At 29.4% G+C, this 16,293-nt stretch overlaps 1 protein-coding gene across 2 annotated transcripts in view; it reads left to right on the top strand.

Moving 5' to 3' along the window:
• LOC148300236 (tyrosine kinase receptor Cad96Ca-like) overlaps positions 1 to 16,293 on the top strand; it is a 108,153-nt gene that overhangs the window by 52,383 nt on the left and 39,477 nt on the right. Inside the window, exons 3-5 of one of the 2 annotated variants that reach the window (XM_088275068.1) lie at positions 3,853 to 4,100; positions 5,484 to 6,152; positions 13,017 to 13,142. In XM_088275068.1, the coding sequence (XP_088131194.1) occupies positions 3,853 to 4,100; positions 5,484 to 6,152; positions 13,017 to 13,142 (1,043 nt within the window). The remainder of the gene's footprint in view (positions 1 to 3,852; positions 4,101 to 5,483; positions 6,153 to 13,016; positions 13,143 to 16,293) is intronic. The other variant, XM_088275069.1, reaches the window with a different exon arrangement.

The raw sequence follows: 16,293 nt of genomic DNA, 5'->3' as shown, positions 1-16,293 counted from the left end.
GGGTAGGCAGAGAGAAAAAAATAAAATAACTAATCTGTCTTTGCAAACATTTTCCGCCTCTTCCACATTCATGTGTCTCCACAAACATACCCACCGTTTATTTCGTCCCATTGATCCAGCCACTTTGAAGTATTTGATATATCTGATCATGCTAAGATTTCCTCTGTCTTTCTCTGCTCCGTTTTTCAACTACATTCACCTCTCAAAAAAGTTTTTTCGTTATATCCTCACTTAATTGTTCCCCATATCCAAACCATCTCAACATACCTTTCACAATTTTTATTTAAGCATTATCGTTAAAATGAGGAAAGGTATGTTGAGATGGTTTGGACATGTGTAACGAATGAATGAGGAAAGAACGGTTGAACAAATTTATGAAGCAAATGAAATTTATGAGGAAGACCGAGAAAAAAATGACATTATTGAGTGATCTTGTCAGTAGTTGAAATAATCGGCGGGTATGGGTGAGGAGATGCATGAATGTGGAAGAGTTGAAGACTTATGTCATAAGTTTGAAAATGCCCTAACAAGGTGTAACAATTGTCACAGAATATTTGTTTTTATGTTTTAAAAATAAAATAAACATTTTAGTAGACTCAAATCGGAGTTTTCTCTTTCTCCGTCTGTCCCTATAGCGAAGCTACGCGATGGATAGTTAGTTAGTTAGCTTTAAAAAACTTACCGATTATTTCAAGGGTGGATCTGACAACTATAATATTTTTTTTTTGACATCTGACAACCGCACAATGTTTTTATGCCTTTGAATCCGTCTCCTGGATAGAATTGATTCGTTATTATCGTTCGTTTGGCTGGAGACAGTCGATATCGAAAATAATTTTCTTTTGCGTTTTTAAATTTCATGCCAAGACTTATTTTACGAATATTTTTTATGAGAATAAAAAAAGGTTTTTCATGAAATATTTTCCCTCCAGTTCAATGCTAAGCCCGCTATTAGGTTATGTAATCCACCCTCTTCATTAAAGAATTCCTTAGTGACCTTGTTTTTTCTTGTATTGAAGAATAAAGCTTGGGTTTTATTTGTTGTTTATAAATATGAAAGAAAATAAGTGATTTCTTAATCTTTTTCGACTAGATTCTTTTCATTGAAAAATAGTCGTTTTAACGTTTATTAATGTCGGGTTGAATTAACTGCATCTGTGAATTTTTTTTTGTTAGTTAACACCTCCTCTGCGATGGTGGGTCTGGTCAGACCCACCATCGCGGAAAATTATTGATTACGTAATAGGTAATTTGTTTACGTCGTTTTCCTTGAGTGTAATCGTTCTTCAAAAAATTACCTACAAATTGAGATACAAACGAAAATTATTGGACCAGATTCAAATGAGTTATTTAAAAAAAAAGAACAAATAAAATATCAAAAATCATATTGAGTAAGGTCAGTTGTTCGCTATCAATGTGTTAGTGTGCCGTCTGCCGTGATTTTGAAATCCCAAAAACAAAAGCATACATTGTCAATCTTTGGCGATTGTTTCCGTTTATTGTTTTTTTTTTATATTTGTTTTTAACTGATTAATTTGTATACTTGTATGACGGATTAAATATCATATATATAGACTATAAGGTAAATCTACATTTAAAAAATATTAATATTACAAAACACAGACCTTCACAATAAACTGTTTTATATTTGAACGATTTCTAGTTTTATTTTTTTTTAATCTTTTCGACACTTTACCACAATGGCAGGAAAAAAATAATTATCTCATGACGAGATTGAACGACTTTTGGACAGTTCTAAAAGTGAAAGAAAAGTGAGAGAATAGTGCAGATGACAGTGATTTAGAATTCAAAAACCTTAGATTCAGAATTTGAAAGTGCAACGGAAAACGTGGTTTTATAAGAAATGTCAGTAAGTGATAAAAACATCGATTTCAACAAGAAAAGTACCGATTGTCCTCTTATTTTTTGGTAATAATTTATTGGTCAATAATAAAATTAAATATCATACCTATTATGTCTAACGAACTTGTATATAAAATTTTTATAATAATTAGTTTTATTTGGTTTCGTACAAAATTGTATTCATAATTTCTAAAACCCGCAAAATGTTTATGTAAGAAATGGCGAACTTTAAATGAATATTTACACCATTTTGGGCAATTCCGTATATATTTTTCAATGAAAATTTAAATATTTTCACTGTATTTAAAATGAATTTTAATTGCATTATGGACAAAAATTTATCTTGAAACATCAACTCAAAATCCTAGAATCATTTTGTGGTTTTTGGAGCTAACTGCCACGTTTTATATTTGAAGATAATTACTTAGTTGCATTTTGTTAATAATTCTATCTGTTATGATGTTGACTTAAAATATAGTTATAAAATTAAAAACACAAATTATTTGAATTCAGTAAAAATAAAAATGTTTACAATCACTGCTTTATTGCCAACCATGCTACATGCGCGTGTGACATGCTCCGCGGTAGTAGCGAGTATATAAATTAGTTAGTCTGTGGTAGTGAGCCGCAGCGCGCTGTCGCGTTTGGATGTAAAATAATGCGCTTGGATAATTTAATTTAAAAACTATCAAAAACTTGAAAATTCTCATACAAAACTTATGACACATTATCCTATTGCTATGTAGGCTATTTTGAATAATATATAAAATATAAAAACCCGACGAAAAACGCCTAAAAGGCGATTTCTGTACTGGGTCAGATCAGACCCACCACCGCTGGGCGCGTTTTGTTTGAGGCCATCGCGCTTTAGGTGTTAATGAGTCAAAATATTTTGATAAACATCAATTTAAATGAACGACCCTTTTTTCTTTGTTGTACGATATCAATGTAGAGGTCTCGTACATTGGTCGAGTATTACATTAAGATATCTATAGTATTGTTACATCATACTGTAACGTAAATAATCTAGTGTTATTAAATAATAATTTTAAAAAAATGTCAATCAACTGGTTAAATTAGAAGTATATAAAAAATAAACTTTGTTTCTGACTCTTTCTCTCCTAAAAAAACATATGTGTGAACTGATTCCGAGTGAATCTTACCTACGTTCAAATAGATTAAGCTATATACATTTATATTACATTTGCAAATTTCTCAACCAGAGGCGAAACCGTCAGCCAAAATTTGCATTAATTCTTCTTCTTCCTCTTGGTGTAGGCCTTGTGGCCTTTTTTTAAAAGAGGGATGTTGATTCCTAGCTGTCAATTTCTCTCTGGTGGTCTGCCTGGGATTTGTCTACCTTGGGTTTGGCCGTGCAATGTAGGCAAGTCTCGATAGCTCCATTATCTTCGCATGTGCTTACCATTGTATCTTCTTTGTTGCCTTACTCACCTTACGACATCTTCGACCTCATTTCTCATATCCTAGTTTCCCTAATTTAATCCGGTAGACTTTAGCCAGATATGCTCCATAGAGCCTTCACTTCTGATACTCTTAGCGTGATTTTTGAAAATGCGGTCGTCTGTGTTGAGATGCTATATGCTACAATTGATTGACTACCCACATATTAAAGAAATCCGAGACCATTGCATTTATACGTTTATATTATTTACTTACTTTTGTATGTTTTTAACATCGCTCAAGTCCTTTCATGTTCTTTCGACAACCATAAAAGCAAGTTGGCTGCCCTCTTAATTTCTAACACTCTTAGCGCGTTTTTTGTTACTACGGTATCCGCTCTGCATTCGATCCTATGTGTCATGATGGGTCATACAAAATTTTTATACATTTTAAATTTGATATCTTCATATCAAATAATAATCTCAATAAATTATCATATCTTCAATATTCTTCCTCGTCAATATTGAGATGTCAAAAAATTTATGAATTTTTTAGGTAATTAATTAATTTACTTTAATTTTGTTTAAGCATCGTCACAGAGCAGCGAAAACACCCCACCTGTGATGCTTCTGGACAGGAACTGGAGAATACCTTCGACAGAGGCTGTTGGTGCCGTGGTGACAAGGGTCCGTGCCGAGGATATAGAGAGAGATCCACTTATATTCGGATTGGAGCCACTTCATCACGGTCCAACCCCAATAGGACAGCCCCTTCTTCCATTCACGATAGATAACACGACGGGGGTGGTGTACCTCAATGAAAGTTTGAGAGACAAGGTTAGCGTTTTGATCATAAGCTTTCATTTATGCTTGCTTTATTTTTTTTATGATACTTCGTGAGATATTTTAAAAAGCTTTAAAAAAACAAAACTTCGTTTTTGACCACTTTTATTAATTACAACATTTTGAATATGTCACAATTTTTGTTCACAAATCTGGGTTTCTCAACATAAGAGTAATTTATTTACACTATTACATATTAGCAAAGATGAAGAAGAATATGGAAGTCTGGGTATTTACAGGGTTTATGACCTGACAAAGGCTGGTTATGTAATCACTTTATATAATTGTAACATTTTAAATAATAGAGATGACTTATTTCAAGGATGAAATGATTTTTTAAAAAGTTTTTTTTGTGAGGTGAATGTGGTTGATAATAAAAGCGGGGGAAGACCGAGGAAAACTTGGCATATTTATTAAGTATTTCAAATATTTAAATGTGGTTAGGTCAGGGTTGGAACAATCGGCGTGTATGTATAGGAAGATATATGAATGTGGAATAGGCGAAGATTGTGTGCAAAGACAGATTGGTGTGGCATTTTATTCTCTCTGTCTATTGCTGCGGGGAAGCGGCATTATGGTTAGTTTTTTTTTTATTAAATAAAAAAAACAATATATTGATGATTCAAATGAAATATTTTATGAAAAAAATAATCAATTTGATGTGCATTATTTTGAAACACGTGATAAAAAAATTGCCTCAAGTAATATTTAGTTTCGTTCAGATATTAGGTCTAGTAAAAAGGAATGCATTATTTTTGGATGAAGTTGAAGTCTTTATTTACCATAGTTAGAATAATCCAATTTAGGTTAAATATGCACCATTTTGTTTGATGACTTGTCGCCATTTTGAAAGTAATTTTATTATGTCTCTCGTAGAATATCTTGTCCCTATTGGCAAAAACGGAGACAGTCCATTTTCACAAGCTTCTCTCGATGTCAAATTTTCACCAGCCAAATCATTCGCCATAGACAGGAACAGGTGGAAATCACTTGGTGCGAGGTCCTAATATTTTGGTGCTAATATTTTGTTTTTTGCGGTAGCCTAATGATGTCCGCCTCCGTAGTGTAATGGTCGGTACGCTCGGCTACCGTTCTGGAGGTCCCAGGTTCGATTCCCAGGGGGGTCAAATACATATTAGTGATTTTTTCACTGTAATATTTATTCAATTTTACCCTGGACTGGTACCTGAAGCGGAGGGCTGATCACTTTTCCTTCATGTGTAAACGATCAAGATAACACTGCGTTTATATGACGCAGTGCCCTATGCACCATTGGGGTGCGGATAAGGGTTTTATTATTATTAATGATGACTTTATATGACGTAATAAAAAATGTATACAAATAACGGAAATAATATATGTACATTTTTTTTACAGGCTGGTCAAGACATATTTCTTTACGTGACTGTTACGGATGGAAAACTGACAGCTAAAAACGAGGTGTGGGTGAATATCGTCAACGCGACGGCAAGAGATGGTTCTCCCCTGAACTATTACCCCGGTGGAGGAGTAGCAAACGGACCGCCTAGAGTGAGACCGCCGTTCCTATCCCTTCCAGGATTCAACCAGCGCCCTCAAATACCACTAATCCCACCGAATCTCAACATCTACAACCAGCCGACCGGAAGCAACTACAGACCGGACGAACAAACAAACCAAAGCAATAACAAAAACCGAAGAGTTCAAACTAAAACGTACATTGAAGACGATTTAGATATAAGTAATGAAACCGAGACAAAGACTGCTTCGAAAACGACCCAATTACAACCGACAAATCCTCTTGTACCTAAATTTGATTACCCACCAGGGACAAGACCGGACTTGAAAGCCAGCAAAGACAAGGAAGTTCACTTGTTGACAAATGAAATACAGTCTAAAAGTCCTATCAATGCCACAGAAGGGGCTGTGAAATCAGTTCCTGACCTTACTGCGACTATTGTACCAGTGGCATCAGTTTGTGCCATATTCTTCATTGTTGGAGTGATAGCGTTGGTGTTTAGGAAGAAGATATGCCTCTCCAGATCCAAGGCCAAGAAAGCGAAAATGGTGAGTTTATTCAAAGTATTTCTGAATTTGGCAAACCTCTGAATCACGAAAATTTCGAGGGTTTTAAAAATTAATTTCCTCGTGTACATACACTTTATATATTTTTGAATAAATGTACATATATATTTGTTTTTACACTAACATCGAAACAAATAAGGTGACATTCTTTTCATCTAAAAAAAATCTGCACATAAATGTATTTTTTATATTTTTTTAATAACTGGATGAAACCTAATATTTTAAGTTCACAAATGACTTTTAAAAATTTAAAGAAATTACTAGCCCAATTATAACCTTGGTAAAATTATAAAATCACGTTTTCATGTGTCTCTTACGTCTCATATGTAAAACAATCCAGTTTTAATCTCGCATTCTTGTTTCGAAAAAATAAAAGGACTTCTATTAAATAAAAGATTTATCAAATCAACCATTGATTCTGTCTCGAACTCAAACATGAAAAAATATGAGATTTATAATATATGCATAAGTTGATATAAATTTAGTAGTGTAGTTGTCAATCATAGGCAGAATAGTGATAGTTGCACTATATAAATCGATCACTTAAACCAGCCACTTTAACAGATCAAAATCTTCCATGTTCTTCTTCATCTTTGTTGAAATGTTAATACGTTTTATATTTTTTTGATTATTTTTTTTCTGGAAAAATATGGTTTTAAATTCTTAAATATATATATATAAATATATTGTATATATATATATATATATATATATATATATATATATATATATATATATATATATACATATATATATATATATATATATAAATATATATATATCTATATAAATATATATATATATATATATATATATATATATATATATATATATATATATATATATATATATATATATATATATATATATATATATATATATATATATATATATATATATATATATATATATATATATATATATATATATATATATATATATATATATATATATATTTTATATATATATATATATATATATATATATATATATATATATATATATATATATATATATATATATATATATATATATATATATATATAAATATAAATATATATATATATATATATATATATGTATATATATATATATATATATATATATATATATATATATATATATATATATATATATATATATATATATATATATATATATTTTTTTTTTTTTCTTTTTTTTTCTAATTCTATCACTAGCAAATAATTATGAATCGTTGCAAAAAATATTACCTGAAGTCGGAAAAATTATAAAAGATGTTGAAATCTTTCTGTGGTTTTTATTAACTTAATTATAAAACCTTCTGAGAATTTTCAAGAGACGTTTTATCTGAAGAAAAGATTTTAATTGGAGAGTATTCGGTAACATTGGAGAAATGTATTGTATAAAAATTTTAACAAAACAGGCAATTAATTTTTTTAACGTCCCATAATAATTTTTTTGAAAAATACATTTTACTTTAAATTGTTTGGTAAGTAATCGCTTAAGTCAGTGCGTTATAAATATTTGATAAACAATAGATTCGTCTGAGTACTAAAAAGTACCAAGTACTTAGTATAAAAATAGATATTTTAAAAATACTTTTACGTTGACAATCGAAATTTAAAATATTTGTTTTTTGTAAAAATTCTTCGAAAAATTACAATGGCGATCCAATATTTTTTTGCAATGCTAAACAAATTCTCTCTAGGTTATTCAAATATCAATATTTTAAATTATTTACTAAATTATATTTTAAGTTTTACAAATTTATATCACACTTCTTAACGTTGAATTGGCGCCATGCAGAAAGAGCTTTAGAACGATGAAAAAATGTATACAAAAATTATTTCAAGATATTTTTTAAATATTAATAAAAGACATATGAAAGAAATGCAGAGAGTTATAAATACCAACGTAATTATTATAAATTTATAAGAACATAATAAAACAACAAAAATATACTTTGTTCCACTTTTATAATATTTGACCAGTTAAATAAAATTAAAGTGAAACAACCTGAATTGTTTTTTTTAATTATTTAATAAAATTCAGTTTCACCAAGAAATATCAGTGAAGAACTTATATATACAATAATCTTAGAACCATAAAAATGTGCCTTAAGTTCCAATTTAGAAAAGATTTAAAGAATAAAATAACAAGCTTATAGTTTTTAAACATAAATTTTATTTGACCAGAGCAGCGCAGCGACCGGATTTTGTCGTAATCGACATCATTACACCAGTCTGATGATGTTGGTTGCCACGAAACCTGGTCACTGGTCAAATAAAATTGAAGTGTAAAAAACTATGAAGTTGTTATTTTATTATATAAAATACAATGCCGCCTAGATACAAGATAGACATGTCAGTATAAAACGTAAATGTATTAAAAAGATTTTTGATCTATTACTTTGAATTTTAATTAATTAAATGATTTATTCTACGTTTGATTTTTTTAATAACCTCCTTAATTTGAAATGTATCCGAGTCTATTTGATTGAAAATGATAAAAATACATTTGACTTAGCCGAAGAATATGTTGCTCTGATTTTTAATGTTCGCTACTAATCTAATGAATAATTCGGATTTCATTAAAATGTGATTTTCTCGAAGGTTAGACCTTTTCAAAATCATCGATCACTTGATTATTTTTTACGCTTCAGTGATTTTATCATTTGTATTGGATTTGATTTGATTTAGAGAGTCGCTGACAAAAGATACGTATTTTTTATCAAGTGTTCCATCCTAAAATTTGATTGAAATAATTTAGAAATATCTAATATGGATTTTATTACAATTTAAAACTACAAATTTTCAGTGTCGAAGTTTCAATATAAAACTATTAAAATATTTCTTCTTTCGAAACGAACAAATTTATGTAAATAAATTGATGCAAAGGAAAATCATCCAGATAAATTTTTTATTTTGAATGAATTCATGAAAAGTAAAATCGAATTCAATTAAATTTATACTTCTGTACAAGCACTCTTTGCTCTCTTATTTTAAACGGTTGTATAAGGTTCAAACATTGAACAGTATCACTAGTATGTTTTTTGTTTGCTGAAAAGTAATAACTTCTAACCAACCTAATTTGTTTTTAGAAAAAACCTCTTAGATCTTAGATCTGTTTGTGTCTTTTTTTATTTGTGAAATCATGCTGTAATCTAAGAATTTTTTTTTTATCCTTACAATATATTTTTTTCTCCCCAAATGATGACTTGGAGAATCAGGGTTTGGGTGCAACATTAATTCACTTTTGAATGAGCACCATGTCTTAAATGGTTAATTATCATATATATATATATATATATATATATATATATATATATATATATATATATATATATATATATATATATATATATATATATATATATATATATATATATATATATATATATATATATATATATATATATATATATATATATATATATATATATATATATATATATATATATACCTACATATCAATAAGTAGTCGATTCCAATGTTACTTAATGGAACAGAATAATGCTTTGTTTAAATCACAAGATTAAAATGTTGAGTTATAAAAATATAAAATTAAGGCCTTACTCGCTACACCTTTCACCTTTCTTAATTTCATCGATAATGCTAAGAAAGATGTGTTGAGATGGTTTGGACATTCGGAACGTATGAGTGAGAAATGAACGGTTTCATAAATTTATGAGGCGAATGTAGTTGGGAAAAGAAGCAGAGGAAGACCTAGGAAAACTTGGCAGTTAGTTAGTTACTCGCTTTAATAGAATTAAGTTAGCGTCTGGCAACGCTGAGCGCCAGACGTCAGTTCATGCCTAATTTTGTTTTAGAAATAATATTGATTTATTTATCTTTTAAAATAAATATTGATTTTTTAACTCATTACCTTTAAATTATTCAAAACTATATATTTATTTCGAAGAATAACTTATTTTTTCAATACAAAAACAGCGTTTTAAGGAAAAAAATCAATTACGTCAAATGTTACCTGGATTAAAAAATATGTAGCGATTTATCGTATACTAGGCCTTAATCCAGTTAGTTTGTTTAACAATTTAATTTTGAAATATCAACTTGTGAGAAATATAAATGACTCTTGTTTAAAATAAACTTGTTAACTAAAATTTTAGTTTTTAAAAAATAATACAAAAAAATCCTACCTAGGGTAGTATTACGAACGCGTGAACTATATAGTGCCTTAAACTTTAATCTTACATTTAACTGTTAATTTCTTACCATTTTGGAATTTCAATTTTCATTCAAGAAATTAAGGTATAGGTTTTTTCAGAGGTATTTGTTTTTTACTGAATAAAAATAATGTTAAATTAATTTTTACTACACTGCAAAACCGTTTGATCAACACTGAAATCATTCAAGTAACGAATTTAATGAATCTTCTTTATACCATGCTAGTCTCGTTCTTTGTGCACAAGTTGATAGCTCCAAGGGTATATAAATTAGAAAACTCCTACGCCTTTCGTTGCTTTTTAGAAATTACATATAAAGCATGCCTGTAGGGAGAAATAAGGAAAAATATATTTCAAACGGTGTATAAATATAGGTGTGCTAAAATTATAAGTAATAAGTATGAAATTTGATTAGATTTTTCAGTATGTTCGTGACCTTTAAAAAATAGGTTTCGTGTCTCCAGTTATTTAAGTCGTTGTTGCTTTAAATTGGTAGAAGTATAAGTTTTTCACAACTTATAATATTCGCTTATTATAATATTCTTCACATTTTCAGTTGCGCTAAAATATCTAGCTTAGAACTTCTTTTACCTGTTGGAACTACTTTTTCATTTATTTTTCATTACACATAATTACATTTTACAATAATTTGCTCTCACTGAGTTTTCTCGTTCCAAGGGCACATTTTACGATATTTATTTATAAAATTTTATGATAGTGTAATTTGCCTATCACGCTATCCAGTAAGAAATGACCGAATGATGCGATCTACTTAAAATTAACCCACCTCCATTATCAAATTATCTATAGATTTTTGTCGCAATTAGTTTCTTTTAATGAATTTATCTACTCGGCATTATTTGTTTGTTGCTTCAAGTTTTTTTCATCAAATGAAATAAGTATGAAAATTTTCATTTAGTGAATTAATGGTGCTTTGTGTGTGTGTTTTTTGTGAGGTGCTTTCTTATGATTTGTATTAGTAATTCGTAAATGGATGTGTGATGATTGTTTTAGCACATAGTTGCTTGGCCTCAGATATTGTTATTCGCTGAATATTTCTAATATATCTTGAAAACATCATTTCTCGACACACCCTTCTCAGGAGATAATATTATACATAGTTTTGATTGCTCGCTATAAAACATCATTCACTAGTTTAAAAAATCTGGCCGATCTCCTAGACTAGGAAATAATGTATTGCTTATTCTAGCAAATATGCTAGCCTAGGGAATGACGTAATATTGCTTTTTTCTGGTTAATCTTCTGGTCTAGAAATGATGTGTATTACTTTATTGGCTAATCTGCTAGGTTCAAAAACGATGTGTTTAGTTCTTTTAGCCAATATACTAGTCTCAAGAACGATGTGTATTGCTATTTCAAGCCATTCTGCTAGACTCGGAAATGATGTGTTATTCTTTTTCTGGCCAATTTACTAGCCGTGTGAATGATTAATATTACTTTTCTGTTATTTTATTCGTTTTAAAATGTTTTTATTGTAATAATGCTTATATTTAGTTGAATTCGTGTAAACATTATCTTCTGCTAATTTAAATAAATATCAAGATCAACCATTCCTATTCGCTTATCTTGGTTAGTTGGAAGATACTGCTGCAGAGTAATAACCCTAGTAATTTAATAACATAAATACCACAGTACAATTATTTGAAAATAATATATTCCATTCTGGGAATGCTTAAATACCCAGTGTTTTTTATGCCAACCTTGTTTGAACTTTAATTTAAAATTAATTATTTCTGTTGGAGAACAACGGGAGTTTAAAAAAAAAACAAAATTTATCTTAAACGATGTAATTAAATACAATTTTGAGAGACAAAGCTACAAAAATCTACCCTTTCAGACCACGAAAACAACGAAAAATATCCCCAGCTAGAGCTTTTAAGAAAAAAGGGACCAAACAGAACCAAAAAATATTGTCTTCGTAATGTAAGACAGTAGTATCTAGATTTTTCAAATTATACCAAACGGAACGCATCCCAAAGAAATTTCCCATAAGAAAAAAGGTAAATTGCACCCTTTAACGCACGCCAGACGTATTCAAAATAGTGATATTGGGACATTTCAAGTCTGCAATGTTGAATCCCTGGAACTAATAATACCATACTAAGATCCACGCATAAGGAAATCATTGTATGACAGAATTAAAAACGAAGATATTAGAAAGGAATGTAAGGCTGAACTAGGGATAATTAAAAGAGTAAGAAGAGTTCTTTAAGGTGGTATGGACATGTGGACAAAATGAACGAGAGAATGACTAATCAAGTATACCTACTCGTATGTGGCGAATGTGAGCGGGAGAACAGAACGAAGACGCCCTAAAAAGGCACAATCAGATCAATCAGTACCTAAAATCTGGTGGCGTCAAAAGTTTGCATAATCGGAAGCATGCATGGCTACGATGAAACCCGGTTACAGGTCAAATAACATTCATGTGAAAAAAATCACATGTTATTTTATTCTATAAAATGCAGTTCCACCAAGAAATATCAGTTCAAAACTTCAAAACATACTGAATTAGTTAGAATAAACAAAAATCCACTTAGTGATCTTTAAACCTTGTTCACAATAAGCAAGGTAAATAATAAATGCAATTCCCATTTTTTAAAAAAAATAGGAATATAAAAAATAACTCCTCGGTTGATTTAACCTGTCCTTTCCAGAGCAAGGACCCGACTGGGGGGATAGTCCTGCAGGACGCCCCTAGGCTGGCCATCCAGGGCTGGAGGGTACCGCGGGCGTTCTCCAACCGTTACGAGACGCAGGGCCGGACCACGGTTAACTCGCAGGTTGGGACCTTCATCCCCGAGAAATCTACTAACCACCATTGCAATTCATCAACTAATATATTCATTAATTCATTCGGCAGTCACTTTGGGGTAAAACCTCTCCATTTTTTTTGTTTTTTAGCTTTATTTGGTAAATACCACAAAATTGTGGTATTTACCAAGTAAAACTTAAATTACAAACTTATATTTTATCTCACCATTATTTTCGCTTCAATAGATAGTTGATTTTTTGCTTATTTTTTTATTGCTTTCATATTATTTCATATGTATGTTATAGATCTTTGTGCATTTAAGTGACCGGTTTATTTTTATCTAAAATTCTAACTCATGAATTCCATGAAATTATAGAAATTTTGAACATAAAGACTAAATTCACTCATAAATATGTAAGGGTCTTAAACTTAAAAATTTCGAGTCTAAGTAGGAACATGATAAACGATATTGCAATAAGCGTCATTGGGGGTTAGCTTATTTAAAAGAAAAATTGTCGCACGAAAATGTTGATTACTGAAATTCTTCTTCTGACCCTCATCCGCAACCAATGGTGCATAGGGCACTGAATAAATTAATATGATCCTAAGTTTGTTTTTTTTTCATGACGTAAGTTAGTCTTACGGTTTAGGTGCCAGTTCAAGCAAATATTAAATAAATGTTCAAATGAAAACCACTTGTTTATTTTGTGACGCCAAACGTGGTGACCACGTCACTATGAAGACCAACTTTTACTGAATTTCATAAATTTTAATTTATTTTTTCTTGGTTACGAACTATAAATACAAACACGTATAAAAACAAAGTAAATTGCATTATTTTTGATCCAGGAAAATCTTATATCAATTAACTTTTGTTTTAAAACAGTTGTCGCTGAATTTTAGTTTTTATGTTTCAAAAATAAAATAACCACTTTAATATTGTTTGGTTTCAATATTTAATGTATTTAAAGGTAATTGGCAATCACTGGAACATAACAAAGTATAAAACGTTGATAATTATCCCTTGATTTTACGATTGTGTTAGTAAAAACTACGTCTCACCGCATGCCTAGTTCCGATACAGAAGCCACTAGGCTTCCTGACAGACCTTCTCTTGCAAAGCATTTTTTTTGGTTTTATAAGTTGCGATAAAAGATGTGAAACAAAATTGTATCCCGATTTTACTGTGAAATTTATATTTAACAGCATTTAATGTGTAAGTAAACAAGTGAATTTTCTCAGTCATATTTTATGAATCTATTAAAATAAATCAAAATATCAAGTCAAAATATTGAGTTTTACAAAATAAACTCCAAATTAATATTTTTTTAAATACTTTGCTTGATTGGAAAATTACGCTTCTGAGCGACAAACTCATCAATGTATATATATATATATATATATAACGTGGTAATATTTTCCTTTTGAAAATTAAGTGTAAATAATATGTAAAGTGGGTGTATAATAATAAAATAAACAATGTGTTGCTTTGTAATTAAAGTTTATAATTAAAGTTTATTCTTAATTTATCTTTATAATATGTTTCTATCTATCTATCTATCTATCTATTTGATTCTGACAGTTAATAATATTATCGGAAGTCTTTTGTTTAATTCTGTGCGACGCATGCGGCATCTGGTGGTAGAACTGTTTTATGTAGGTACTTTTTGTAAGTACTTAATAAAATGTATAGGTAGGTACCTAGGTATTTTATTACATCTCCCCCCTTGGGGATGAAAATTCATAGTAAAATTTTCACTCGTCCTCCGGATCATCTTCTTGTAGTGAAGGGACTGATATAAGTTTAGTGATATGATAAAGTTTTTTTTTTTTTTCTTTCTTTCTTTTTTCCTTCTTTTTTTTTCTTTCTTTTTTCTTCTTTCTTGTTTTTTTTTCTTTCTTTCTTTTTTTTTTCTTTTCTCCGTTCTTTTTATCTTTCTTTTTTTTTGTATTTTTTTTCTTGACCCTTTTAAAGTAGACACAGTTTTTTTCAATCCATTTGTTTTTTTCTTTTGAATTCCTTCATTTTTATTCAGATCTCTTAAAGTATCTTCTAATATAACCAAATGTACAACTTTTAATTGTTCATCTCCATTTTCATTCAAGTTTAATACTGGATTCCTGCTTAGACAATCTACTTCTAAATTCTTCTTTCCTGGAGTATATTTTATTTTATCTTTCGTAGAAGTTTTTTTTACTTTATTTTTATTTTCATTTTTCAAGCACTGTTTCTGTGTTATTTGTATGTCTTCATTTTTATTCTGATCTTTTAAAATATCTTCTAATTTAACCAAATTTACTACTTTTAATTGTTCATTTGCATTTTCCTTCGATTCTAATACTGGATTCCTGCTCATACAATCTGCTTCGAAATTCTTCTTTTCTGGAGTATATTTTATTTTATATTTTGTAGAATTTTTTTTCACATTATTTTTATTTTCATTCTTCAAGCACTGTTTCTGTGTAATTTGTAAATCTTCATTTTTATTATTAATCTTATCATCCTCCTTTGTTTTAAACCAGCACGTTGCTTCAGGGTGATATCGAGTTCCCTTATTTAAATTTTCACAAATCTTACATGGACTTTTATCTTTAATTTTATCACTAGTTCTTAGATTTCCACGTCTTCTTTGATTATCTTCTAATCGTTTTCTTTGATCATCTTCTAATTTTTCTCTCTCACTCCGAACATATTGTAGTAATTGTTTTAATATATCTAATGTTTCATAATCCATTTCCAACTAACAAAATTGTCGTTTTATAACGTGGTAATATTTTCCTTTTGAAAATTAAGTGTAAATAATATGTAAAGTGGGTGTATAATAATAAAATAAACAATGTGTTGCTTTGTAATTAAAGTTTATAATTAAAGTTTATTCTTAATTTATCTTTATAATATGTTTCTATCTATCTATCTATCTATCTATTTGATTCTGACAGTTAATAATATTATCGGAAGTCTTTTGTTTAATTCTGTGCGACGCATGCGGCATCTGGTGGTAGAACTGTTTTATGTAGGTACTTTTTGTAAGTACTTAATAAAATGTATAGGTAGGTACCTAGGTACCGATTTTACTGTGAAATTTATATTTAACAGCATTTAATGTGTAAGTAAACAAGTGAATTTTCTCAGTCATATTTTATGAATCTATTAAAATAAATCAAAATATCAAGTCAAA

Source organism: Brachycentrus maculatus, unplaced genomic scaffold (genome assembly GCF_059751285.1).
Source record: "Brachycentrus maculatus isolate JH-2025_06_01 unplaced genomic scaffold, ASM5975128v1 h1tg000779l, whole genome shotgun sequence".
In the NCBI taxonomy this organism is placed as follows: domain Eukaryota; kingdom Metazoa; phylum Arthropoda; class Insecta; order Trichoptera; family Brachycentridae; genus Brachycentrus; species Brachycentrus maculatus.
The sequence above is the reverse complement of the archived record's forward strand: the minus strand, read 5'-3'. Positions and strand labels throughout refer to the sequence as shown.